This window comes from Martes martes (genome assembly GCF_963455335.1).
Source record: "Martes martes genome assembly, chromosome: 4".
Taxonomy (NCBI): Eukaryota; Metazoa; Chordata; class Mammalia; order Carnivora; family Mustelidae; genus Martes; species Martes martes.
The window spans coordinates 16,517,875-16,545,317 of NC_137891.1; the positions used below are offsets into that span (position 1 = coordinate 16,517,875).

The 27,443-nt window shown below is 46.7% G+C and overlaps 1 protein-coding gene across 1 annotated transcript in view; it reads left to right on the top strand.

Annotated features, from left to right (window-relative positions):
• Positions 1–27,443, top strand: part of ANXA13 (annexin A13) — a 57,488-nt gene that overhangs the window by 20,020 nt on the left and 10,025 nt on the right. The window contains exons 2-8 of the mRNA XM_080802116.1: positions 9,026–9,101; positions 18,011–18,105; positions 21,521–21,691; positions 24,063–24,096; positions 24,425–24,504; positions 25,128–25,196; positions 25,614–25,715. Coding sequence (XP_080658242.1) covers positions 9,026–9,101; positions 18,011–18,105; positions 21,521–21,691; positions 24,063–24,096; positions 24,425–24,504; positions 25,128–25,196; positions 25,614–25,715 — 627 coding nt within the window. The remainder of the gene's footprint in view (positions 1–9,025; positions 9,102–18,010; positions 18,106–21,520; positions 21,692–24,062; positions 24,097–24,424; positions 24,505–25,127; positions 25,197–25,613; positions 25,716–27,443) is intronic.

Here is a 27,443-nt window from a genome sequence, read left to right on the forward strand (position 1 = left end):
TTATTTAATTATTTGACACAGAGAGAGATCACAAGTAGGCAGAGAGGCAAGCAGAGAGAGTGGGGAAGCAGGCTCCCTGCCGAGCAGAGAGCCCGACTCGGGGCTCGATCCCAGGACCCTGAGACCATGACCCAAGCCGAAGGCAGAGGCCCAACCCTCTGAGCCACCCAGATGCCCCAAGTTTGTATTTTTTTAATTCCACCTATATGTGATATTGTATATCATATATATATCATACATCAATATCATACAGTACTTCTTTCTCTATCTGACTTATTTCACTTAGCATTATGCCCTCAAGGTCCATCTATTTCTTACAAATGACAGGATTTCCTCCTCCTCTTTTTTTTTTTTTTTTTTTAAGAGAGGGAGAGAGGGTGTGGAGGGGCAGAGGGAGAGAATCCTAAGCAGGCTCCATGCCCAGCGCAGAGCCCGATACGGGGTTCTCACAATCCTGAGATCAGAACTTGAGCTGAAATCTGGAGTCAGGTGCTTAATTGACTGAGCCACCCAGGCACCCCAACAGTATTTCCTTCTTTCTCGTGGCTAAGTAATATTTCAGTTTTGTGTGTAAGTGTGTGTGTGTGTGTGTGTGTGTGTTTACCACAGCTTCTGTATCCATTCATGTATTATGGACACTTACGTTGCCCTATATTGCTTATTGTGAATCATGCAGTAATGAATCACACTGTCTTATTTCATTGTCACAAGATTCTGCTATGTAGGGCAGGTATTAGTCCTAGTTCACAGATGAGAAGCAGAAAACACGATTCCATCGGACTCAAAAGGATACTGACAGCAGAACTGACGACCGTGCCTTTCCTGAACATATACTTTGCCCACGGGAAGAGGCTGTCCATTTTGCCTTGCAAATCATGGTAGTGGCCTTCATTTTCATTTCACTTCCTCCTTGCTCATGGTCAAGAGCATTTCTTGATCTCACGCTATGCAAGGGAACCTCAGCTTGCCCGGTCAGCGGACAACTCACAGGTCTCAGCTGGTGTTTCTGTAAAATACTAGCATTCTAAAAGCTGAACTGAGAATTTCTACCACCAAATTAAAAAATAATAATTTTGAAAGGGACAAAAAAAAATGTGGTTAGTAAGAAGTCAATGGTAGAGGTTCTAGATCCAGACTCTGTGGGTTTGAATTCCATCCCTTAGGAGCTGTGGGACTTCAGACAGCTTATTAACCTTTCTGTTTCTTGGTGTTCTCAACTTATTTATAAGGTGTTTGTGACGATTAAATGAGTAAATTGTTTTGGCCAGTGCCTGGCACATAGTAAGTACTTTGTATTTTGCTGTCGTTCTCAGTTTTAAGTGATCATCCCTTACATTTCTCTTTAACTCTCAAGCCCAGCTTACTACTTACCTGTAAGTAAAAAATGGTTTCTGATTTAGGACAAAATTATGTAATCGGTTATTTTAAAGGTGCCACACAAAGCAACATGTCAGGGGCCCATTTGACCGCCCCCCCCCATAGGAAGCAGGTCAAGATAGAAGGAAGTAATAAAAATAACACCGAGGACTCACCGCGGGCCAAGCTTCCTGCCACGCGTGTTTGATGCATATCCCTGTAACAACCCACGAGACATTGTTATCTTTCAGATGGAAAACAGAGACTTAGAAAGGAGGGAAAAATAGCATCATGCCAGGTTCAAGGGTAGATCTCTTTGAGAGAGTGGATACTTGTGCGGCCACAAAGAAGTCCCTCCCAGACTGGATCTCAGTTTCCCCAAGTCTGTAATGACTTTAAAATCTATACAAAGCAAAGTTGGCCCAGATCGCCGACACCAGCTCAAGGTACGAGGAACTAGCAGTGGCCATGGTCATTGCTTACAAGGGGGAGAATTCAGCCATGTCTGAGTCTCTCCACAGCACAACCCTTGCCTGCCTCTACCTTCCTCCCTGCTTAAAAAGCCCAGGCCACCACCCAGTTTTAATCCTTGTCCATTTTTAATCTCCTCAGCCTGCTCCCAATTTCCTGTTGGCCATTTCGATCCGTGTACAAGCCCTCTTCCCTCTGTTCTCCAGCACTTCCTCAGAGGCCTCCTATCTCAGGTCCTGGGTACCAAGCAACGGCTTTCAAATATTTACCGAGCGAATTGCAGCAAGCCGGGCCTTCTGGGGAGCTGCACTGGAAAGGGCAAACAATGCAAATACCAGCCCTATGACATTTTGATAATGCTTCAGGGTTGACAAGTGACCCCTACATCCTTACATCACTGAGCACCTCCTACGTGCCAGCGATCCAGTGATCGCCATGCTCCGGCGTGGCTTCCCGCACACGACTGCATCCAGACTGCGTGCTGCCCTTGAGCAGGTGCATGACCACTTTAAACCTGAGACAGCAATGGCTCAGAGATACGGGTCAGCTTGCCCAGGGGTGTCCTAACCACGAGTGAGGGTCAGAGCATAACTGAATACAGTAGGTCGTACTCCCAAGTCCACATGATGTCATTATGTCATGTTTAAATCAATCATGTCTGTTCTGCAGTTGTTCAATGGCAGGTCATAGGTAGGCACACACATACATAGACCCAGAAAGCATCATGGTGCGGTCTCTCCCCGCAGTGTGCTTCCCCACCTTCATCCCTCCATAGGTATGTATGCATGTACATCTATATGTTTGTCTGTATTTTGCCTGCCTAACTCCTATTCATCTTTCAAGAACCAGCACAAATGTCAGCTTCTCCCTTAAAAATTCCTCTTCCTCCTCCCAGCTATTTGCACCCAGAGTTTGCGTCCTGTCATAAATGCTCTTGTCGCTGATCTGCTTCCCTGTGAATTTCCCCGGGGGAAGGACGGCACTTCATTGGTCAAGTCCCCCTCCCCTGGGGCTGTGCCTGCCACGGGGCAGAGCTTCTCTACTTGTCTGCTGAAGGAAGGGGAGGAGGATGGAAAAAAGAAGAAAGAGAAAAAAGAGAAGGAAGCAGGGAGAGAGGAGGAACCGTTCCGAGGAGAGTCTGATTTGCCTGCTGTGCATTGCTCTTTAATTAAATTCACAGGTCTCTCCTGAGAAATACATCCTTATTTTCCAGTCTTGATGCTCTCCAGATAGATCAGGTCACCAGGACTGATGAGGGGGAGTGTCCTTAAATAGGAATACACTTAAGGCTGGGTCCTAGAACATTCTGGTTACCATTTAATACATAGCAACTGTCTGCCAGTCATATCCCTCAGCCAGCTTTTTCACACACTGTCCCCAGAGCTCAGTGCAAGCTGGAGGAAGGTTTTCTCAAGATGTTCTCTTGGATCCTGAGAGTTCGGCTTTCCTTGAACTGCACTGGGGTAGAAGCCTTTGGTCAGGTGTCTGTTTCTCCACTTTGACCCTTCTGGCTGACAGGGCCGTGGGCAGGGGACAGTATCAAAACTTGAGACAAAAGCCAGCCTCCCTCCTGGGCAGTCGATGGGCTGAAGCTGGCCCATCTCTGAGTCGTTTCACAGAGTGTTTTCAGCATTCTTTCTGCCTAGGTGACACTGCTTCTAGGCTCACAGTATCTCAGTTTATTTCATATGCCCCCCCCTTCCATTAAAATGGATCATTCATTTCCTCTTTTAAGATGCAGGAGTGAGGGAGCACCTGGGTGGCTCAGTCGGTTATGTGTCTGCCTTCGGCTCAGATCATGATCTCAGGGTCCTGGGATCGAGCCCCACATCAGGCTCTCTGCTCAGCGGGGAGTCTGCTTCTCCCTCTGCCCTTCACCCGCCTGGAGCTCTCCCTCTCTCTCTGTGTCTCTCAAATAAATACAAAAAATCTTTAAAAAAAAAAATAAGATGCAGGAACATGGAGACACAGAGAAGTGCCACGCAGACACGCTAGAAGGAAGCAAAAAAAAGACTGAAAAGATACCGGCTTATCCATGCACCAGGCAGTGCCTTTCATTGAGTTAATGGTATCTGCTTCCATTGTGAGCCTGACTGCACTGGCCTGACTGCACGGGCAAGCACCTCACCAGGGTTGTATCTCAGGGAGCTCCTCACACTCCATGAGGTGCTAATTATCACGCTAGTCAAATGAGGCAGTTAATAAAATGTGATGTTGGGGTGTCATCCTGGTCTGCACACAGCCTGAATTGTGAGCCACTTTACTGCCTGGTGTGGAAAAAATGTGTCTGGAACTCCAGATCCAACTGCGGGTGATCGGTGAAAAACTGACCCTTAGCATGCCATTTTCAAAGTGAAAACCCTGCAAGTAGGAAAGCGTTTAAAATATTCTGGAAGGTTCGTTGCTGATCTGCCTTCAGTAGATACCGTTTACATTTTTTTTTCTGTTTACATTTTTTAAGCACACACTCTCTGCGAGGCTTTATTTTAGATGCTTTGTATGAAGGACTTCATCTAAATTTTCATGAGACCTATGAGTAGACACTATTATTACCCACATTTTACCATGAGGAAACCACAGCACAGAGAGGTTCTTGAACTTGCCCAAGGGCACGTTAGTAATGAGCGGCTACGCTGGGATTCAAATCCAGTCTGGGGCAGTAGAGATATATCTATATCTCACAATATCAAGTTTGGAAGATACCTCCCACATAGATAGATAATAGATAGGTAGATCATCTTCCAAACTTGTCTAATCAAAATATGCAGAATTGAAATCCTAATATCACTCTGAGCCCAAACACCAAGAGCTGACCCGAAGTAGCAGAGGAAACCATAGGAGTTCTGTGGGTCCCCATCTATCTAGCCTTGGAAATGTTATCTTGCATAAGCCTCAAATCTTACCCAGAGAGACATTGACCCCATTTTACAGGTGAGAAAATGAGAGCTTAGAGGTTAATGGCCCAAGTTCACATGGCTGCTAAGGGGCAGAACCACATTCAAACTTGGATTCATGTGGGCTCACAGCCCAGACTTCTGTAATCATTTTTCTTAGCATCTAACATCGTGTCTTTTTAATGGGTCTCACGAGCGTCAGTGCAAATGCTGTGAAGAAATGGAAGGAAAACAAAAAAGGACTGCTGTTCTGCCTCTGTGCTGCCTAGAAAACAGGTGGAATATTGTGTATTTGCCTAGATCCTCACGGTGGGGTCTGTCCTCAGGCCGGAGTCCCCTGCGCCCCCCTTTTGTGTCTGACGCGCATTCCCGCAGACCCGCGTCCCGTGGAAGTTCTGCTCAGTGGCCTCAGGTTTCAAAAGGCCCCAAAGGCAGCTGCCTGGCTTGCTAACAATGAACAATGGAGGTGGAATGTCCGCTCCCTATACATTCCAGAGAAGGTGGTTCCCCAGCTCATCAGAACAGGCCAAGGACACCCCTTGCATCAACACTGGGAGGCACTGATGAATGTGTCCATTGTGGAGGCTGTCCCGGCCACGCAGAGGGGGAAATTCCTAACACACTGTTTTCTCGCCTCCCTCCCCCTTTTAAATAAGTCCCGTCACATGATTCCGACTCCGGAATCATGACACCAAATAGCCCGCTGTTATGAGGAACAAGACCGAATTCTCTTTGGATTAGGAAAGATAACCAACATGGCGAAGAGTGGTTCTTAGAAGGAACCTGGGAAAGATTAATTTCCACCTGCCCTGCCAATGGTTGTGCATCTGATAGAGACTTTTACCTGCATTTTTTGAAGACAACATACATTTATTATCCTACACTTCTATAGGTTAGAAGTCCAACGGGGGTCTCACTCGAGAGACTAAATGCTGCACTTTCAATCAAGCAAAAAAGGAAAAAGTTGTCTCAATGTTATCTTTATTCCTAAAATGAGGTTCGACATTCTCCCACTGCCCCTCTCCCCCCACAGCACTGTTATTTTGGACCAAATGACACTTCTTTGTTTTTTGGCCTTGGATGAACTAGACTTTCAGAAGGTTTTTTCCCTTCTTTCTTTCTTTCTTTTTTAATAGAAATTTATATTAATTTTTTAAAATTTCAAACAACACTTGGTATTGACTAGGACTGGGTCAAGCTCTGAGGCACAGTTTCCCCTTCTTTCTGCTCCTGTAACTCTGTGACGTGTATCATGGAACCACCTTCCTGAAACAGTTAGGGGAGGAAGGATGGGAATGTCCTTTCAGACTTGACAGAGCCAGTCTGGCCCTGGCTCCAAGTCAGCCATCACCTGGCCCAGTGATCTTGAGCAAGTCTCCACATGGTTTCTGCAAGTCCTGGCCTCATCTTTGTGCAAAGGAGAAAAGAATGTGTCTCTCTTGGGGAGCAGCAGCCCTGCCAGCCTGGTACTGAGCAAACGTAACCCCAGCTGAACGCCATCCCCTCTGCCCTCAGCCGGTGATGGCATCACCGGCTTAGCAGTTCTCAGAGCCCTGTGTCTCTGTCTCGATTTCTGTGAAGTCCCACCAACTTCTCAGCACCGAAGAGGCTGAAAGAACAGTTTATGAATCAGCCTGTTACAAAGAAGTGTCTGCTGTTCCGGTTCAATTCTGATTACCAGAACCCTCCAGAAAATACTCCTAACGAACAGCCAAGACCCCACTCGCTCTTCTGAGTCTGAGACTGCCAACCCCACGCCCCCACACTCAGAGAATTCCATCGATAGGCAGGACAGGCTGTCTGGTGTGTAGCCCATGCAGTCACACAGGCCCCACACCCCACAAGAGGCCTTGCACTCACTCTAATGCCCTGATACCACCATCTTAAAGTTCTAATTCCGTTTCAAACCCGGGCCCTTCATTTTCATTTCGCACTGAACCCTGCGAATGATGTCGCTCACCCTCCCAACAAGCCTTCCTCAGTACCAAATAGGTTCTCACACCACACAAGCGATTTGGAAAGAGAAATGGGAGACACTGTCCCTCAGCTGAACAAGATGGCCCCCGTCATACTTGGAGTGTGAGGAACGATGGTGCACGGGACTCAGCATGCGTGTGAGGAGGCAGTCTGAGCGGAGTACAGCCCACGAGGCTTCACACACATTCCCTAACCTGCCTGAACCCAGACGTCCTTCTCTGTAACTCAGAGTCCTAATGGCTACCCTTCTGGGTAAATAATGAAGAAAGGTCTGTGAGTGAAGAAATTGTTGGGCATGTGGCAGGCGTTCAACAAACGCGAGTCCCCTTGTCCACATGCTTCAGAAATCGAGACTTCAAGATGGGCCTGACCATGGAGTGATTCCATCCAGCTGAGAGGGGATCAGTGGCCCTAAAAGACCCCTTTGGCTCTAGGATTACAGGATTCTCAATTAACCAAGGCCTTGAAGCTAGCCCTCCTCTGGTCTGAGGATATGAGTCAGGACACTTGGTACAAGGGCAGAAATCCAACTCATTAACTTCGAGAAAGTGGTAGTTCACTAACAAAACTGGGAAGTGTTAGGAAACAGGCATTGCTGACTGAGGATTTATACAGTGCTATTCAGTCTCTCTCTCTCTCTCTTTCTCTCTCCATATTCCTGCTTTTTGTCTCTGCCTTGCTTTGCTCTAGATTCATTCTCTCAGCTGAACAAGCCCAGTCAGAAGAGCGCTCTCTCTCTCTCTCTCTCTCTCTCTCTCAACATCTCCATATCAACCAAAGACAAGACTCTGATCTGGCTTGGGTTATACTCCCACCCCTGAGCCAGTCACAACTGCCAGACAGGGTCTGTGTCCACCCAAGGGCAGGACAAGAGCGCTTAACCCTCATGACTGATGGCCCCAACGAAAACACATAAAATGGGGGACAGGGAAGCCCCCCAAAGGAACAGCAGTGCCAGACAAACACAACATGTCTACTGGGCCTTACGTGGTTTCCTATTCCTTCCCCAGAGGTGCCGAAGGAAATGAAAGGCAGGATCGGGTGGGCGGTGTGGACAGTAGCACTTACACCAGCCTTCATCAAAGGATGGGAAGAAAGGGACATACGTCATCAAAGAGAATCTCTGTGAGGGAGGGCCAAGAACTAAGAAAACACGGGATCTGTTCAAAGCTATGAGTTGTGTCACTGCAGTTAACCTCGCACTTTTACATTTTTAATAGTGACACATTTATTTTTTTTAATTTTTTATTAACATATAATGTGTTATTAGCCCCAGGGGTACAGGTCTGTGAATCATCAGGCTTACACACTTCCCAGCACTCACCAGAGCCCATACCCTCCCCAATGTCCATAACCCAACCACCCTCTCCCTACCCACCTCCCCCCAGCAACCCTCAGTTTGTTTTATGAGATTAAGAGTCTCTTATGGTTTGCCTCCCTCCCGATCCCATCTTGTTTCATGTTTTTCCTTCCCTAGCCCCCAAACCCCTCACGTTGCCTCTCAACTTCTTCATATCAGGGAGATCATATGATAATGTGACACATTTATTTTTATGTTGATCTTTCATTTAGGCAGCCAATACTGTTTTTGCATTTTAGTGCTAATAGATTTCCTTTTTAAAATAACTTTCAGTAAAAACCAAGTAGGTCAGCTGAAAGAAAAATAATAACCGAATAATAATAATGTAGACTTTGATAGCTGTGGACAAATTCGTGCATGTATTATACCAATGACCAGTCTGAGAAACACTAGCTTAGTGTATAAACAGAACATTCTCTCCCCAGAGAACAGTAAAAACCAGTAACTCTGCTATTGCCGGCCCATAGGTATCTCTGGCAAACTAAATATTGTGTGTCTCACTGGGTGGATGGCATAGCTTTAGTCCAGGTCACCAGACGCTTCTGTGATAAGATCTAGGACCCTCGGCTTCTGCCTGGCAACACTATTCCCTAGACTTACTTGTGTCTCAAGGCAAAAAAGGAGAACTAGCATTCCAGGACATTGACCCACTGTATTATTCTCTGTCTTAGAGGCAGTCATACAAAGGTAGGATTGATGTCAAAACATCTCATCTTGGGCTGATTGTCCTTACAAACAGAGGGACCCATTCTCAGTGGTCATCCAAGGCCAGCTGGCTCCAAGGAGTACCAGTCGTCTCTCTGAGGCCAGAGTTTCCCCAGCTGATTTCCACATGCACCATGTGTAAAGTGGCAGCTGGTCCCTCATTTGGATGACTTCTTCATCTTCCAAATAGCTACCAGTGTCATTCAGAGATAATTCAAGAATGCCTACATTGTCCACTCACCTTTTCGATTATTTTCTCCAGGCCAAAGCAAGGAGTCATCAGGGTTTTGATGTGGATCGGGATGCCAAAAAGCTGAACAAAGCCTGCAAAGGAATGGGTATGAAATATATTTTGCTTTTTAACTTATTTTAGAAGTTGATTAAATTTGATCTCATGTCCAACTTTCCCATGATCTTAGAAAGATGACCTTGTGCATTCCAAGCAACCCAAGTTAATTACTTCTAGCGTTTTCTTTGTAAAAGATCTCCAAACTATAATCAGATCCTAATGCTTTTCAAGATTCAACATGATAGTTAAAAATTGGATACTATGATATTGAATTTGACCTTGAGGTGGAAGAAACTTCATGGGAAGTGTAGGCATGCAATCTTAATGTCATCCAAGCCCCTCTGATCTCTTTCATGAAAGGTGGTAGGAAATAGGGACTGATGAAAGCTGGATTAGGGATCTGGGAACTGCATCTAGAAGTAGACCAAGTAAACATAAAACTGTGCCCAAGGTCAAGACCAGAGAAGCCATTTACATTGATGCCTAAGGTAAGTGCATGACTAAGAAAGAGATCAGGAAGAAGGTAACCCCAGTAACAAGGTGAGATAAAGGGGAGAGCATCCTGAAATATGGCCATGAGGAGAGGCTTTGAGACCCAAGGAGGAAGTACGTTTCTAATCCCAGAAACCTGGGTTTTAGTATATTCACATGATCAGTAAACATCATTTTTAATTCCAGAACATTTCCAGTGGCCCCCCAAAAAACCCATTTCTATTAGCAGTGACTCCCCACCCCCTCCTCCCTTCAGTCCCAGGCAATCATAGTCCACTTTCTGTCTCTATAGATTTGCCTATTCTGGACATTTCATATAAATGGAATCACGCAACGTGTGACCTTTTGCATCTGGCTTCTTTCACTTGGCATATTGTTTTGCAAAAACAAGTGCTAGATTTTTTACTTAGAAGTAAATCAGTGAAGATTTACTTCCCTAAGAATGAGTATTGTGGTAGAACAAATACGGCCATAAATTCTTTGTGTGACTCCAGAGAAAGAACCAGGATCCATAGCAGAAGTTCTAAAAAGAGATATTTTGCTTCGATATAAGGAACTACATGAATATAAAATAATCTGTCTTGCCCAAGAAATGCTGGAGAAGTTCCAAGGGAGTTGGGGTTGGAGAAGGTCCAGTACGAAAGTGGAAAAGGGATTTCTACATAGTAAGGGTTCTTGAGTAAATCAGAGGGAGAGAGAGCTGGAAATGAAGGATGACAACTAGCTTGCTTGGTTTGAGAGGGGAGGGCACCAGAAGAAAGCTCAGCAGGGGCGCCTGGGTGGCTCAGTGGGTTAAAGCCTCTGCCTTCTGCTCAGGTCATGATCTCAGGGTCCTGGGATGGAGCCCCGAGTTGGGCTCTCTGCTCAGCAGGGAGCCTGCTTCCCTTCCTCTCTCTCACTGCCTGCCTCTCTGCCTACTTGTGATCTCTTGTCTGTCAAAACGAATAAAATAACATTTTAAAAATTAAAGAAAAAAAGAAGAAGAAGAAAGCTCAGCAGAGAGATCTGCTTCTTGCTCATATCCTGACCTGGCTTATGTTGTATTTGGACAACAGCTGCCGGGAGCCATGTTTGCCTGGAAGTGGCAGGATGTTTATAGTTCTGAGTCTTGCAGAGTGGCTGAGCTAGACTCACAGGTGCTTCCCGGCTGCTTCTCAAGTGAGGTCCTGACACCTGGATGTGGGCTGGACCCAGGAGTGAAGTGGGTGTGGACATAACTCAGCTGCACTCAATGAAACATCTCCACATTCTTCGCCACATAGTGAGTTAAGTTCAAAAAGCACAGGTGGAGCACCTGCTGAACGCCAAAATCAGTGTTTTCTTCTCCTTTTTGGATGTGGCTTCAAGGTGGGACCCCTGTTGTGCTGATTACTGTTGTAGAGCACCTCCCACGTGCCAAGTGCTAAGCTGGGCACTGCACACAGGTCGTCTTGTGTAACCTTCTCAACAACTCTGTAAAGCTGTCTTCTAATGATCTAACAGATGAGAATGCTGAGACTCAAAGGTTAAATATCTTGCCCACGGTCAAAGAGTTGGGAAATGAGGATAGGGTGATTGGAAACGAGGGCCATCTTAGAAAGCTCTGATTTGGTTGAAGGTCTAGAATTCTAGAATTCCAACCTCTGTTAAAAAGTACAAGCCAGGGGTACCTGGGTGGCTCGGTCAGTTGAGCATCCGACTCTTGGTTTTGGCTCAGGTCATGAGCTCAAGCACCATGTTAGGCTCTGCGCTCAGCGAGGAGTCTGCTTGAGATTCTCTCTCTTCCTCTGCCCCTCCCCTCTCTCTCTCTGTCTCCAACAGATAAATCTGTTTTTTAAATTTAATTTTATTTTTTCGATGTTCTAAGATTCATTCATTATGCATCACACCCAGTCCTCCATGCAATACATGCCCTCCTTAATACCCACCACCAGGCTCACCCATTCCCCACACCCCCAAAAGTGCCAAGCCAAAGCAAAATTGCATCATTGGAAAGATTTGTCTGCAGGACCATGCAACCATCTCATTGATATCCCAGACCTGCCAGGGCTGGCTTCACATGTCCAGGGTCATACTGTCCCAATAGCCACAAAGGTGAAGGATATAAGTCATTTTAAATTTTTGAGAAGCCAAATTTTAAAAAGCAGGTGAAATTAATTTTAATAATATACACTAGCTAAGTCAATTCTGTTTCAAAAATATAATCTCAACAATCTAAAAATTATTAATATTTGACAACCCTTTTTTTTTTCACATTAAGTCTTCAAAAGATGGTGTGGATTCTACACTTACAAAACATTTCAACTTGATCCAGCCACACTTCATGTCCCCCATAGCCACAGGGAGAGTGGATCTAGGGGCCCTACTCAATCAAAAAGATTTTGTGTACTCCCCACCCACTCATCCTTCTACAGGATTCAAAATAAGAATGCTGTAGCCTAAAATAATATTTGATTTTTCCAAATCACATAAAACTTACAGATTTCCTTGTTTCTTTGGTGCCCCTCCTTTCCTAGGTCCTGACGATGTGTGTGGTCTGGGTCTTGGTTAACCCAGAACAGCCTTTTATCCTCCTGCCTACACTGACACTCTTTGTCAGGCCTTTCCTCTTGGAACTCCGTGCCTCTCTGCTGGCCCTTCTGAGGAGAATGCCTTAAACCTGAGAGAGCACCCATTATCCTTTCTGAAATGTAACAGGATGCTTGTCATTCTCCCTCAAAGAAACACAGAAAGAGGCTCCAGAAGGAAAAACTGCCATGGAGATTACCCTAGTTCTAGTTCACGACTTCTTGGGGGGTGTTCACATGCAGATTCAAACTGGTAGTTCTAAGCAGTTTCTGAGATCCTGCATTTCTAGTAAGTTCCCAGGTGTTGCTTGTGCTACGAGTCCTAGGACTGCGCTTTGGGGAGCAAAGTCCATCCGTGATGCAGATAATACTGCTCAAGCCACACTGGAGGGGAGATAGGTCTAGAACTCAGATCTTGTGATCCCAATCCCAATTCTCTTTCTCTCACCAGGCATGGGAGTGAACTTCGGACCTGGGTTTGAGGCCCTGCCCGGGTGCCTACTGATGCCATGACCTTAGTTTTCTCAACTGCAAAATGGGGCTAATCATGCCTCGTTACAGAGAGGGGCTGAGGATAAGGAGGCAGCACTGTGCTCAGCACACCTTTGAGCCTCATTACATGCTAGTCTGCGCCTTCCGAACAATAAATTCAGACTCAAAATCCCCATAAAGCCCAGTAGATCCGTATGAGCAGCGAGGAGGCCCGCCCTTGAGTGGCCTTTGTTCTGCATCACTGTGGGTGGACTCGGTGGAATGGTGCTCCCCCCAAAGATATGTGCACCCAGAACCCGTGAATGTGACCTTAATTGGGAAAAGGGTCATTGCAGATATAATTAAGTTAAGGACCTTGAGAAGGGATCAACCTGGATTACCTGGGTGGGCTCCAAATCCATTGACAAGTGTCTTTAAAAGAGAAAGACATTGACAAGTGTCTTTAAAAGAGAAAGACTGGTTCAGTCCATGGAGCATGCAATTCTTGATGGTGGGTGTTGTGAGTTCCAGTCCCATGTTGGATGCAGAGATTACTTAAATAAATAAATAAAATTTTAAAAAAAGAAGAATGAGAGAAAGAGGCAGAAGAGAAGCAGACACTCAGGCAGAGGCCGTGTGGAGCCAAAGCAGAACATGGAATAATATTCCAGAAGCTGAGCTAAGGGTTGCCATCAGCCTCTGGAAGTTGGAAGAGGTGAGGAACAGATTTAACCCCAGAGCCTCTGGTGGGAGTGTGGCCGTGCTGACATCATGATTTCAGACTTCTGGCCTCTGAGTCGTGAGGGTATTAATACATTGCTGTTTTAAGCCACAGAGTTTGTGGTAATTGTTATGGGAGCCTCAGGAAATGAATACAGTGGGCAAGTGAAAAGCAGTGACCTTCCTGGCAGACAAGGTTCTCCCACTCATGGCTTCCTCTACCTTCCCTACACCCCCATTTGCAAAAGAGACACCAAGGGACTGGGAAGCCAAGCCCCCGCCCACAGCATGCCTCCCAGATCCCTCATGTGGCACACAGGTCCCGGGTGTGAAGCAGAGGGCACTTCAAACCCAACGGCCTCCCTCCTGCTGGAACTCAGCTCAGTTTCCTCCCAGAAAATTGCTGGGAGAGCAAAATCGAGGAGGCTGATCACCCTGGGCCTGACCTCTACTGTTTAATTACCCTTCAGTGTCCGATGCACAGGCAGGGCTGAGGTTCCTTCTTGTTTTTAAGAAGTCTTTCCCAGAACCACTGGGGCCTGGCCCCAGTGCCTCAAACCATTGTAAATGTTTACAGGAAATTGTTCAGCAGCACAGACTGCTTATATGACACACGTATTGTGAAATGTAAAATGAGGTCATTGTTCAGTAAATCACTCCTTGGTCGGGTAGTGGGAAAGGCTCCCAGGATAAACCTGAGACCCAGATTCAAAGAGCTTGAGGGAAATCTGGTCATTTCCAGGCTTTCCCCCAAGCTCCAGGCTCCTGCTGAGCCATCCCAGAACAGCTTTGGTCCCTGGTCTCACTTTCTAAAGCATTCCAGGAAGGAAAATCTGAAAAACATTATTTCAAAAAATTTGACTTTCCTGAGTTATCCAGATATGGGTTGACTCTGGCATCAGAGTAGAAGATTTCCAGTTGGTCTTTGCTCCAAAGAGCCCACCCAAGTGGCCCATGCAGCTTACACCAATGCAGAGACAAGGTCCTTCAGAACGCTATCCAAAAGTATTTATTCACTCACTCACTCATTCATTCATTCATTCATTCACCCATATATGCATGCATTTAAATATCCATGCATTCAACAACTTGTCTGATGAATACTGAGAGGTTTCTATGTGGATACAGCAGTGAGCGAACCCCCCTGTCCCATGGCCACGTGAGGGACACAGAAGGCAGAACGCCTCATCTGTTCTGAGTAAGTGCATTGGGTTGAATCCTAAAGGAGGAGTGGGAGCAAAGGTGAGGGTTCAAGACAGAGGTGTTCCAGATAGAGGGAAGATCCCATGTGAAGATCCAGAGGTGAGAAAGGAAGTGTTGCTTGTTCTCAGAGCTGCCCATGGTTTATGGAGAAGCTGGGAGAGGATGGACGGGAGGCACATGACTTTGAAAGGCAAGTAGAAGCAACTCCAAAAGGCCTCATACGCCCCACTGAAGTGTTGAGACTCTATTCTGGATTTGAAGGGCCTGATATTATAACTTCGATACAGAAGAATGAGCAGGTGAGCTGCTCATAAGGAAGCATGTTCTGGGGATAGTGAATGCTGGTTGGAAAAGGTGTGTGTAACGCAGGAACCCTCTTTGGGTATCCGCGATTGTGCTGAGCAATGCGACAGAGGTGAACGTGACGAGAAACGAGTGGGTCTGAGAGATACCAAGGACGTGGAATCGTGAGATCTTCATGGTAACTAGTTGGATATGGGGTGAGGGGAAAGAGGCAGCCAGGGAGAAGCCCCAGATTCCTGGCGGGCACAGGCTAGTGAATGGGCCACCTGGGAAGTAGGAAAGGCCACCTTTCCAGGTGGAAGTAGGACAATTCCTTCCAGGGGCGACACCGGCAGGGAGCCAAGCCTGAGATGCACAGGTCCTCGACCCGGGCAGGAGCCGTCCTCTCAGAAATAAAGTGGCTGTTTCAGGAGAGCCTTGTGAGAAAAAGAAATCCCTTCTGAAGTGGATTTCTGGCACTTAGAAGTTTAAAAAAGAAAAGTTACAGGGCAAGTAATTGGACACCCATGACCAAGGTGGAGCTGCAGGAAAAAATTCAGAGGAACAACATCAGTAACAGCGCTTGAACTGACCCAGAACTAGGCGGCGATTAATCACCACTCTCTCATAGGTGAGCTCATCCTAGAATTTTCTGTTTCTGCAGCTGGAATCAAACGACTAGGTCTTCCCAGAATTGTGCAGGTGGAACTAATCCCCGAGACTACGTGAACGGTCTGAGGACACAAAGCTAGTGGCTTGCCAGGACCGGCCCGCGGCTCTCCTATCCCGGTCTCCCCAAGTGCTGCTGAGGGGGACGGTGCCCGAGGCAAGACATGGGTAGAACACCTCAGCCTCTGCCAGCAAAGACAGAAGGAGAGTCTTTTTAGTCCCTTCCGCCTCTCTACAGTGATGCCCCCACTTCTGCACCTTCCCCGCACGCATGGCCCAGATTTGTCTTCCCCTACTCCTTTCACCAAAAGGCATCAAAGGCGTCTACCACCTCTTGTTCCTTGCGGATCCTGATCGCTCAGCTGGGTAGGAGCGATCACGCAAGTTCAACTAATTCAGGTCCCTTCAAAAGTGGCCAAACCCATGCTAGTCATAGGGAGCGGTCATCAGGAGTAGGAGTGGGAACAGGCCAATGTAGGACTCTCCAGACTCTGGTTGTGAAGAGAGGGTTTGGGGCTGCTTTCTTGAAATCTCCAGATGCTGCTGAGGGTAGCGGGTGTATGAGTTTCCTAGAGCTGCTATAACGAGAACCAGTAACCACGTGGCTTCAAACAGCAGAGACCTACTGTCTCCCAGTGCTGGAAGCCAGAGCCTGAGGTCAAGGAGACGGCAGGCCGTCCTCCCCACTGAAGGCACTAGGAAGGACCTGCTCCAGGCTTCTGCCCTGCTTCTGGTGGCCTCAGCTGTTTCTGGATTTGGAGACACATCTCTCCTCTCCTCTGTCCCCATGTGGCCCTCTCATTGACTCTTTGTCACCAGAGTCACCATTCTGTAACAGGCTTTCAAGTCTCGATCATTCAGCTACCACCTCCCATGATTTTGATCAATCTGAGTAATAGAAACATAACGTTTTTCTTTTAATCAACTCATTCAGCCCCTGTCCTTTGCAAAACGTCAGCAAAATCATGTGTTTAATGTTTTAGTGAGATCTTCATATATGGTTGACCCTTGAGCAACACAGGTTGGAACTGAATGGGTCCACTTATATGCAGATTTTTTATAGTACTATAAATGTGCTTTCTCTATTATTTTCTCAGCAACATTTACTTTTCTCTAGTTTATTGTAAGAATATAATAGATGATATGCAAAACATACAAAAATATGTCAATGGGCTGTTTATGTTATCAGTAGGCCTTCTGGTCAACAGTAGGTTTCTACTGCAAGGGGAGTTGGTACTCCAGCCCCTGTATTATTCAACATCAATGGTGTGTCTATATGTATCTATGGATGTGTATAAATATATACACATATATATATCATACAGTCAGTAAAGGAAGAGGCCTTATTTGAATCCGGGCTGAAAAATGTAATTCAGGGTTTGCCATTTTCTCATTCCCATACCTTCAGTACCTGGATCATTTTTCCAACCCTGTCTCTATGGATATTCTGAAAAGGATATTCTCCTCTTCTTTCTTATTCATTATAGGTTTGGGTGCTGATTAAGTTGCCCACAATGAGTATGCACTGCTTTGAGCATCAGGAAAAAAAAAAAAAAACTTTTTAGAAAAAGTGTAATTTAAAGATGTAATAGTCAGAAGTTCAAAGAGGCAGCTACCCATCATGCTGCGCAAAACCCCCAGAGCGGGGAAAACCTTCATTAGGACTTCTTTCTTGAGATGGACAAGGTTATAGGTGGACTTGATCTTATAGCAATTTGGGCCTATATTTTAATCTCTTCCATTCAGTTTGAAGGAGACCAAGGAACAGACCATACCTTTTTTTTTTTTTTTGAGATTGTTCAGTTTTATTGAGGTATAAACTCACATACCATGCAATTCACCCATTTAAAGTGTACAATTCAGTGGTTTTTAATATATTCACAGATATGTGAAAGTATCCCCACAGTCAATTTCGAACATTTTCATCACCTGAAAAAGAAACCTCCTACTCTTTCGTCATTACCCCCCTACCCATCCCATCCTCATACACTACTTTCTGTCTCTATAGATTTCCCTATTCCGCACTTTCGTAGGGATGGAATAACATAACACGTGGTCTTCTGTGACTGCCTTCTTTCACTTAGCATGATGTTTCAGGGTTCATTCGAATTGTAGCATATTTCACTACTTTATTCCTTTCTCTGGCCAAATAATGCTCTGTTGTATAGATATACCACATTTGTTCATCCATTTGTCTACTGACGGGCATTCAGGATGTTTCCACCTTTGAGCCATTATGAATGATGCAGCAGTGAACATTCCTGTACAAGTTTTGTGTGGACATTTGTTCTCATTTCTCTTGAGTACATACCTAGGAGTGAAATTAAGGCCATAACTCGTTCCTCTTTCTCCTACAATGCCCAGCACCATGCTTCACGCAGTGTGAGGCCTCCATAGATATTTGTCAAGTGAGTGAGAAGAATACACTTCTCCACAAGACTTTAATGCTGAAGGGTCCATCTGGGTTCCCCCAGAACCTCTGACCACGGCCCTAGCTTCCTGAGAATTGATCAAAACCAACCTCCATCTTCTTTCTTACTCACTCTTGGCCTTGTGTCTTTCTCCTGCACTCTAGGAACCGATGAAGCGGCCATCATTGAGATGTTATCAAGCAGGACATCTGATGAGAGGCAACAAATCAAGCAGAAGTACAAGGCAACATATGGCAAGGTGATTCCGAGGGTCCTTACAAGTAGGCACACACAGCCTTGGCCTGGGTGGTCTCTGCTTGCTCTACACTCCCAAGGCAGCAGAGAATATCTTTAAAGCTTTACTGAGTTAGCTCAAGAAAAAACAAGGTGAAACTACTTTTTACAATTTTAACTGATTACAGAAAAACTGAAATTGTGTTGTTACCTTAATAGCCTGTAAAATTAGTCTTCCTTAACGCCTTCTGAAAACCGACTTCCTTTTTCTATTTTTTTAAAATAACTTTTTAAAAGATTTTATTTATTTATTTGTCAGAGAGAGAGAGAGAAAGAGAGAGAACACAAGCAGGCAGAGTGGCAGGCAGAGGCAGAGGGAGAAGCAGGCACCCTGCCAAGCAAGGAGACCGATATGGGACTCAATCTCAGGACAGTGGGATCATGACCTGAGCCGAAGGCAGCCGCTCAACCAACTGAGCCACCCAGGTGTCCCTTCCTTTTTCTGTTAATCCCTCTGTCATTTTCCCACTCATTAGGACCATTTCTACATATTACCATACAGATAGGCCAGGGACTTGGGACCTGTTTTCACAGGTGGGTCTTCATACAAGAATTCTTCATCTGTTCACTGGCCTTCAAGAATGATGCATTCTTTATAAGTGATTATGACAGAAAACTAAAAAAAAAAAAAAAAAAAAAAGCAAACAAAACACAAACCTCCATTTCATTAAACATGAACACGTGTTTTCTTTCTTCATGTTTCTTTTCTTCCTTCTTTTTGTTGTTGCTGGTGGTGTTACATATAGAAATCTTTAAGTATGCATTAGGGTTTCTATTTTCTTTATTAATGTGGGATGGACACAATTTAACCTTTTCTTAATGTCATTAGAATTATTAGCATACAAAATGAATATTGATCATTATGCTGTATTCGAATCCATATTTATAAAACCTTTACAGTTTCAATCCCTCTATGTATAAATAGGTAGAGAAATGGGTTTTCTTATTTACTTGACACTGGGCAGGCAACAATCTCTTTAGACCCTGGTGCCCTCACACACAGAATGAAAATGGTAATTTACCTTTCTTCCCAGGTTGGTGAGAGAATCAGCCAGGCTAATGACAGCACCTATCAGTAAAAGGAAGCTATTCTAGGTTTGACTGTTTCCATTTTACAGAGAGGAAACTTGCAGATCCTCTGCATACATGACTTGTGCAAAATCACACGTTTAGTAAGGAAAACAGCCGACACTCCAATCCCACACTTTTGAGTCCGGGGCCAGCGTCCACTCCTGAAGAACCCATTGCCATGAGAGGAGCTGTTTCTTTCCACACTACGTAGCCCAGATGACTGTCCTTTTACAGTTTCTCTGCAACTCTCCTCTCAGTTGGGCTTGTCAATGTCATTCCTTGAAGACATTGACCAAAGTAAGTGAATCTGCAGTTAGCGGCATGGAACGGAGTTGAACGACATTGAACTTTTATCCTCGTCGGCATGCCTAACCATAGCAGCCTCTCATGTGCCCCGTCTACCCCCCACCCTGCCCACGTGGAAAGTCAGATCAGGTTTCTTAAGCCTGAGGGTAAGGCAGAGTAAATGAGCTCGAGGTGAGGACTGAGGGGCTTTGCTAAAGGTCACTTGGGCATTTCCATCTTCAAACTTTGCAACACCAACACGTGCCCATCATTTGCTTACGCACCAGTTCACGGCTGCTTCAGACAGCCGGGACTGCCAAGGAAGTGGTCTGGAATCACAGCATCTGAAGCTCAAAGACCCTGGCAAGGGACCAGTCTAGGTCCCCCCATCAACGGAGTTCCAAAGAGAACACGCACCCTAAGGTGACACAGCTAGTGAGCAGGAAAACCAGGATTAGAGCAGAGACATCCTGAGCCAGCTTCTGTGTCCAAACAGAATGTAAACACACAGGAATTTGTTTTCATGCTTGTGGCTTGGAAGAGTAGGCAGCTGGGATTTCTCTCCCCTCCAGTTCTATACAATGGCCGTCTGACCTGAAAAGTCAGGTCCAGTCTTTGGGTGGGTCCACACTGTGGGGCACTGACCGCAGGCCTGCCTTCCCAGGATGCAGCATTAGGCGGAGCCTTAAGATGGGGACAGTAATACCAGTAATACAGTAATACCCCGGCCCCCTCATGAGACTGCAGATCCCATAAGACAGAGCCTTCGAGGGTTTTCTCCCAGGCTCAGAGCTCAGAAGTTCATATGACAAAGAGCTGATGAGTCCATTCTTCGAAAGTTCCTGGCAGCACGGAATAGTAGTAATACTCACTTAGTGGATATTTAAAGTGTGCCAGGCACTGTGCTTGGGTTTTATACGCATTGTCTCTGCTATTTCTCCCAAAAACCCTAAGTAGGGAATCTTATTATCCCCCCATGTTCCAGAGCAGAAAACGGACAGTTGGCGAAAATACATTTCCAAAGTCACGCGGCTGCTGTGACAGTGTCCTTAGCCATCATGTCGTGTTGCCAAGTGGCCAGACCCACTCTGTGTTGTGATTTGGGTTCCTAAGATGCTAGCTGCTCCGGGGGTTCCCCCACCCCGCTGGTCTGACCCACAGGGGGCCATCTGGATAGGAAGGTCCTGCTTTGAGGTCCTTCGCTGACCTTGGGGGCACTGGCGACTCTAGTTAGACTGAATACCAATTCTTGTCCCTTTCATCATTAACCCATCATGTCAGAGAGACACTGGTAGGAGCAGGCAGTTTACCTATAATAAGAGGCACTTGCCAGAAAATACCCATGATGATGGACACTTGCTAAAAACAGGTGCCAGTGGGCATTTCACGTACTTCGTTTCTTCTCCCTACCTGAGTGCTTCCCCACGTGTCTCCCGTTCAGGTTTAACAAGTTAACCAAAGCGACTACATGTGGTGAGCTCAGGATGGTCCCCTTTATTCCTGCTGTGCGCCTGCAAGGATTGCTACTTTATTGTTGCCCCTGCGCTCTCAAACCCATTCCTATTTGGATGACAAAGGATCTGATCCCCCTTAGAGATAACAAACCCAGAGTTCAGTCCTTTCTAGTTGAACAAGTGTTTCGGGGCAAGTCCTTCATTTTTTTGAGGTCAGTCCATGGGAATAATGCCAATCCTTCTCCTGCTGGGGCTGTTCTGAAGATCAGGGAGAAAGCTTTCTGAACCCTAAAATGTCCAGCAAATGTCAGCCTTAAGCAAGGGATCTTCTCTGCCTCTCTGCCAGTCCCGGGACAAGATAGATAGGAAGTCTCTAGCTAGGAAGGTGACTGCCACCAGTGTCCCCCAGAGCAGGTCACTCATGCCGGTAGAGCTCTGTCCCCTCACTCCCCTCCCCAAGTGTCCATGGAAGTTTTCCTGTTCACCCTGAGGCCATGCAGAGGGGAGAGCAACACCTGTCCCTCTGCTTTGGGCCACTCCCCAGTTAGGGCTCTTGCTGTCTTCCTACAGGACCTGGAGGAGGTGTTCAAGAGTGAACTGAGTGGGAACTTTGAGAAGACAGCCTTGGCCCTTCTGGACCGCCCCAGCGAGTACGATGCCCGGCAACTGCAAAAGGCCATGAAAGGTCTGGGCACAGATGAGGCGGTGCTCATCGAGGTCCTGTGCACGAGAAGCAATAAGGTTAGTTCCAGCCAAGCCTTCGGCCCCAGCCCCTGATAGAGCATGCCCGTCAGAGACCGTGGCAGCAGCCAGAAGGAAATCAATTCTCTGCATTCCACTCGGGGGCTGAACAAGCCTCTGGACAGAAACGTGTCTGCTTGTCCTGTGCAGGAGAGATCTCTCTCCCAATCTTCTGGCTGTCAGTTTTGGTGTTGCTGCCCTTGGCTTGACAGACTAGATCCTTCCAGAACAGCTGTGTCAACGCAGCTTTTGTTCTTCCAAAAGGAATGCATAGTTTTATATGCAGGAGGCAAGATTCTACTTTGCTCTTCCCAGCCTTGGTTTGCAGGTCGTCTGGCACAAATAACGCAATGCATGTCTACACGCGCTTGTGCAGCGGCCTTGTCCGCGGCTGTCGTCTAGTGTAGAGTACAAGTAGGACTGCAGAGAGGCGCGGAGGCAGGTGGTGCAGACGGGGATCCCAGTGACACCCTTCCTGCCTTCTGGCACCTTCCTGGAGGTTTCCCTCTGCTTCTCTCAGCACACTTCGCCCCCTGTCCCTTGGGCACACGCTGCCGTTTCAGGAGCTGAAAAGAGCCTTCATGAAGGTTTTGGTAGAAGTCTCCTCGTTGGTTCCAGAAGCCCTTAGGCCCAGGGAACTCATCAAGAGCAGACCGGGTCCACAGATCATTATTCGGAGACCCCTTCCCTCTTCCACAACCACGCGTCATGTAGGATGGGGAAGTCCAGCAAGGAAAATGCCAGAAAGTCCCAACATTCTTGAAGCCTCCAGGTAGGAAACAGAAGCAGTTTTTGGAGCAGACAGCAAGGAAAAGCTTCAACAGAGCTCTGATGCTGAAATGCTGTTTTCAAAGCCTTGAGAGCAGATGACCCTGCGTTGTTTCCTTCTGCTCAGCCTGTGCTGTCCAGAGTATTTCTTGAAGCCCGACCATGCTCCAAGCTACAGCCTCAACTCCAAAACCCCTTTTCTAAGCATCCCTAGACTTCTCTTCTTTCCACAAGAGAATAAAAACCCTCCATTTCAGGGAGTTTCCATTCAGGACCGGACCGTGGGGAAGGGTCAGCAAAGGAGGACGCTGTCAGTTTGGTCCAGTAGTTACACAGCGTTCCCGACTCAACATCCCCCACCTTCCGGAAACACTGTAGTCCCAGCCAGGAGGTATCCAATATGGGATCAATCGGCAGCCTGCCTTGGCAAGGGTCCAGTCATTATTTTTCTCTTATTTGACCACATGTGGTTCCCTCTCAATCTAGTTTCCTTCAAGCCCTGCTCTCAAACAACAAACAAGCTCTTTTTCCCCCCAGATCAAGTAGACGTGACAATAGAGAGAAGAAAAGTAGAGAGAGAGCAGCCCTCAGGTTCAGACAGATCCCGGCAGTGGGTTGGAAGGAGGAGAGCGGAAAGAGCTGCATGGCCACAAGTGGTCAGCCCCCACCAGCCCCTATGTCCCCCCACGTCCCCGCAGGCTCCTCACCTTCCCCTGTCCCCACCACCTTCCCCTGTCCCCACCCCCTCCCCCCACCCCCGGCTGCCTGCTGACTCTCTCAAACAGCTTCCCGGTGAAGCTTTGGGGAAATGCCTGCTCTCAGACACGGCTGGCTTAAATGTAAACTGAGGCAGCTCCCGAAGGGGCCACTCAGCACGAGTCATTGAAGTACAAAAAGCACATCCTCCCACTCCACACTCTAGAGAGAGGCCTGCCCTCCTGCACACAGCATACCCTTGGACTGAATAAAGCCTGTTTCGGGTAGAGAGAAACTGGGAACAACCTAAATGTCCAGCCATCGGGAGGTTGGCTGAATAAACGGTGGCTTATTATGGGATGGAACATTTTGTATCCCTGAAAAAACACCCGGTGACTACGCATCAACAGAGCTGGATCACCAAGGCATTTTACTGAGTGAAAAAATAAGTCAAAAAACAACATATACAGTATGGCACTTTCCTAACGCGTTCACGGAACCATGCTATATATTTTCAGAAGCGCATCCATCTGTATACAAAGGGGAAGACGGATCCTTGGGCAGACACTCACTGAACTTGTGGCATTGACGACCGGAGTGGGGATGGGGACGTGGGATGGGGTGAAGCGGTGGTGGTCAGATGTTATCTTGGTGCCAGTAGTTTTGCTTTTAACTAAGGAGAGTGCGCGTGTCACTTGTGTGGCTTGGAAGGTTTGCACAAGGGGCTTCTTCACACCTCCAGGGACCCAGTCCAGCCCCAGGCCCCTGAGCCAGGGCGTTGTTCTCTCTGGAGGAAGTTCTAGAGGCATCCTGAGTCCAGAGTCAGGCTCCGGCCGCTTCCCTCTATGTGGTTCCTACTGGTCATCCCACTTTGGAGTAATGATTTTTCTTTTATTACCCTTCCTAGGAGATCGTCGCCATTAAAGAAGCCTACCAAAGGTGTAAGTGACTTTTTGTTCTGACTTTGGGTAAAGAATGTTCCTTTCGGGGCACCTGGGTGGCTCAGTCGGTGAGGCGTCTGCCTTCAGCCCAGGTCATGATCCCAGAATCCTGGGATGGGAGCCCTGAGCTCCCGGCTCAGTGGGGAGTCAGCTTCTCCCTCTGCCCTCTGCTGCTCCCCCTGCTTGTGCACTTGGTCGCTCGCTCTCTCTCAGATAAATAAATAAATAAAAACTTTAAAAAAAATTAAATTTTATAGAACATTCCTTTTAAAATACCTCTGGGAAAGAAATCATCTGCTTTCTCCCCTCCCTTTTTCTTCTTCGAAAGTATTTGACAAGAGCCTTGAATCAGATGTCAAAGCTGATACCAGTGGAAACCTAAAAAAGATTCTGGTGTCCCTGCTACAGGTAAGATCAGCCCCACCAAGGGGAGCTTCTCTTTTGATCAACTCAACTTGCTACAGACCTGAATAATATCTGTAAAACCTCCTTTGTATAGTAATGTAACACAATCATGGGAGCGACAGCTTACATTCACAGGTCTTAATACCCCCATTCAAGGGCAGGGGATCATGCAAGGCTGGGCTGCTCAAGGTCATCCTAGAATTCTGCCTGCCACAAAGTGCTTACTTAGCTTGGACTTCCAGGACCTTCCAGGACCAAGTCTCGGGGTTCTTCCATACCAGGAACCTCCAAGGGGTGAAAAGTGATACTTTTAAAGGAACACTATTAACTTTCCCATGAAGTCACTCCAGGGGACATTATGAGGTTGCTTTCAGCCTGCTTCAAGGTCCTGGGGTTTGTGACCCTGGTTCCTAAGAGAAAGAAAACCCAAGTGTTGTCTCGGAAGTTACTCTGTTTATCAGTTGTGCCCTAAAGATGGCAGCAAAGAGCAACACTGGGGCTCTGCCGGGCTCCATCTCCCCCACGCCACCCCTCTGAGATGGCCCCCAGCTTTCCAGGACTTTCCCTTTCTGTCTTCTGTGGTCAAGCAGGAGCTCAAGTTAATAACAACGTGTCAATTTCTCTAGGCTGATCGTGATGAAGGAGATGACGTGGACAAAGATCTAGCTGGTCAGGATGCCAAAGATCTGTATGATGTAAGTGGGCTGGCCGGCCAGCCTCAGCTCATTCTTTCTCTTTTTAAAAATTTATTAGCACTATTTTCTGCAAACGTCTCTTTATGTCATGAAAATGGGAGTTACCTGAGAAATAAGTATGACCTTTAAAATAGTTCTTCATATACACGGTCTTCGTGAACCCCTAAAAATTGTTCCTACTCCTGCACACCAGAGCTGACCACATCAGATCCACTTTGGAACAAGGGAGGGCATGAATAATATACATAAATATGTGAAGTCTACTCGCGGCGGAAGCCTCAAGTGCTTCGTCGATCCACTTGACTTCTATTCGGTGTATGTTTTATCATTTCCTGCCGGTGAGGCCTGGTCACAGAACAGGATACTCAGTCTTTCTGCAAAAGGCTTTTTTCAGAATGTTTGCTTTTGGCCCGCAAGGCAGGGGAAGGCCGCTGGGGCACTGACGAGCTCGCCTTCACCGAAGTCCTGGCCAAGAGGAGCCACAAGCAATTACGTGCCACCTTTCAAGCCTACCAGATCGTAAGTAAACAAGTCCTAGGGTAACGGGGTTCACACTAAAACTTCTTATCTCTGGAAGAAGATCAGAGATCAGGAACTGCAGGGGGTCTCTGACAAGAGTCGTGCTTAATCGGAAGTGATTTGGCTTCTCCCCCACCTCAAGGGATATTTGAGAACGTCTGGAAACATTCGGGGGTGTCACTTGGGTGGTGGGGAGGCTGTGCTAATAGCATCTAGCATGTAGATTGAGGCCAGGGATGCCACTAAACACCCCCAGGGCAGCACAGCAAAGAATTATCCAGCCCAAATGCAGTGCCGAGGTTGGGAAACCCTGTTTTCCAACCCAGACTAGGCAAGCAGAGGAGAGCCACGTTGAGGAGCAAAGCCCTAGAGTCAGCGTCCAGGTTCCAATCCTGGTCCTGTCACTGGCAGGTGACCCAACCTCTCTGTTCTCATTTGTAAAACAGGAACCACAATCCTTATCATCCTTACTCTACTTACATCCTTACTTTACTTACAGTCCTTATCACCCAGGATTCTTTCGGGAGTTAAATAAGATACAGGTGAAGGGCTCAGAATAGTGCCTGGCATGTGGTAGGCACACAAACGTTCTCTCTCATTATTACTCCAATTTACAGCTGAGCTGACAACTTGCCTGCCACTCCCACGACAGATGGCACCTGCCTCAGAGACAGACCCCTGAGAAGTCGTGTATAAATGACTTTCATAACAATTATTTTTTTTTTATCTAATGATAAGTTTAAGCCAAGAAGATAAGTTCGTTATCTCAAGGCAGTTAGTGCTGAGTCCTACCCTGAAAATCAGTCTTTAATTGCAAGAAGCCTTTTTGTGGAATGTCAGATTTTCTGTCTCCCATTTTATACTTGGAGAGCGCTTTTAACCAATTCCAAGGACTTCTGTGCCCCATATCTCATTTCAGTGTCGCCACGATAGTGCAACGTAATGTAGGCTGAGCAGCCATTGTTACCTACAACTGTAGGACAAGGAAAGTCTGTTACGAGTAAGGCGCCATCTGTAACTTCTCAGGACCACACAGCAAGCCAGTAGCAGAGAGTGGACGAGAACTACAAGATTCCCCGGCCCCAGCCTCTACCTCGGCTGGAGCTGGCCGCTCCTCACTCGAAATAGTGTTTCCTGTGTGTTGCCAGCAGATGAAAAGACAATAAAGCTTAGGAATTTTATCATTACTGTATATAAGCCTTGAGGGCCCTCTGCTTTCAAATCGTGCCCAGAGTCATGATCAAAGCCAGCTGACCCTGCACTCCCTTGGCCTCTGCTCCTGGAACTATGTAGACTCTGAGCTAGAAGACTTCTCCATGACCTACACCCTCTTCCCACATGGCTGGGGCCGTGGCTGCAGTTCCGGGGGATGGCTGCCATTGGTGATCACTCTGGAAACACATGTACATGGGAGCGTGTGTATGTGTACGTGTACTTGAACTACAGGCCACCTGCAAGAATACCCTCCAGGCCAGTTGTTCTCAAAATTAATCCCCAAACAGCAGCATCGGTTTCACTTGAGAACATGTTAAAAATGAGAATTCTCTTATTTAAAAAGAGAGAGAGAGAATTCTCAGCCCCCACCTTCGACTTTCTAAATCAGATTCTCCGGAGTTTGGGTCCTACTTCCAGGTGATTCTGGTGCGTGTTAAAATTTAAAAGGTCTGCTCTAGACTACTAGCCATATGACCTCGGGCAAGTTATTAAGGATTCTGTGCCTCAGTTTCC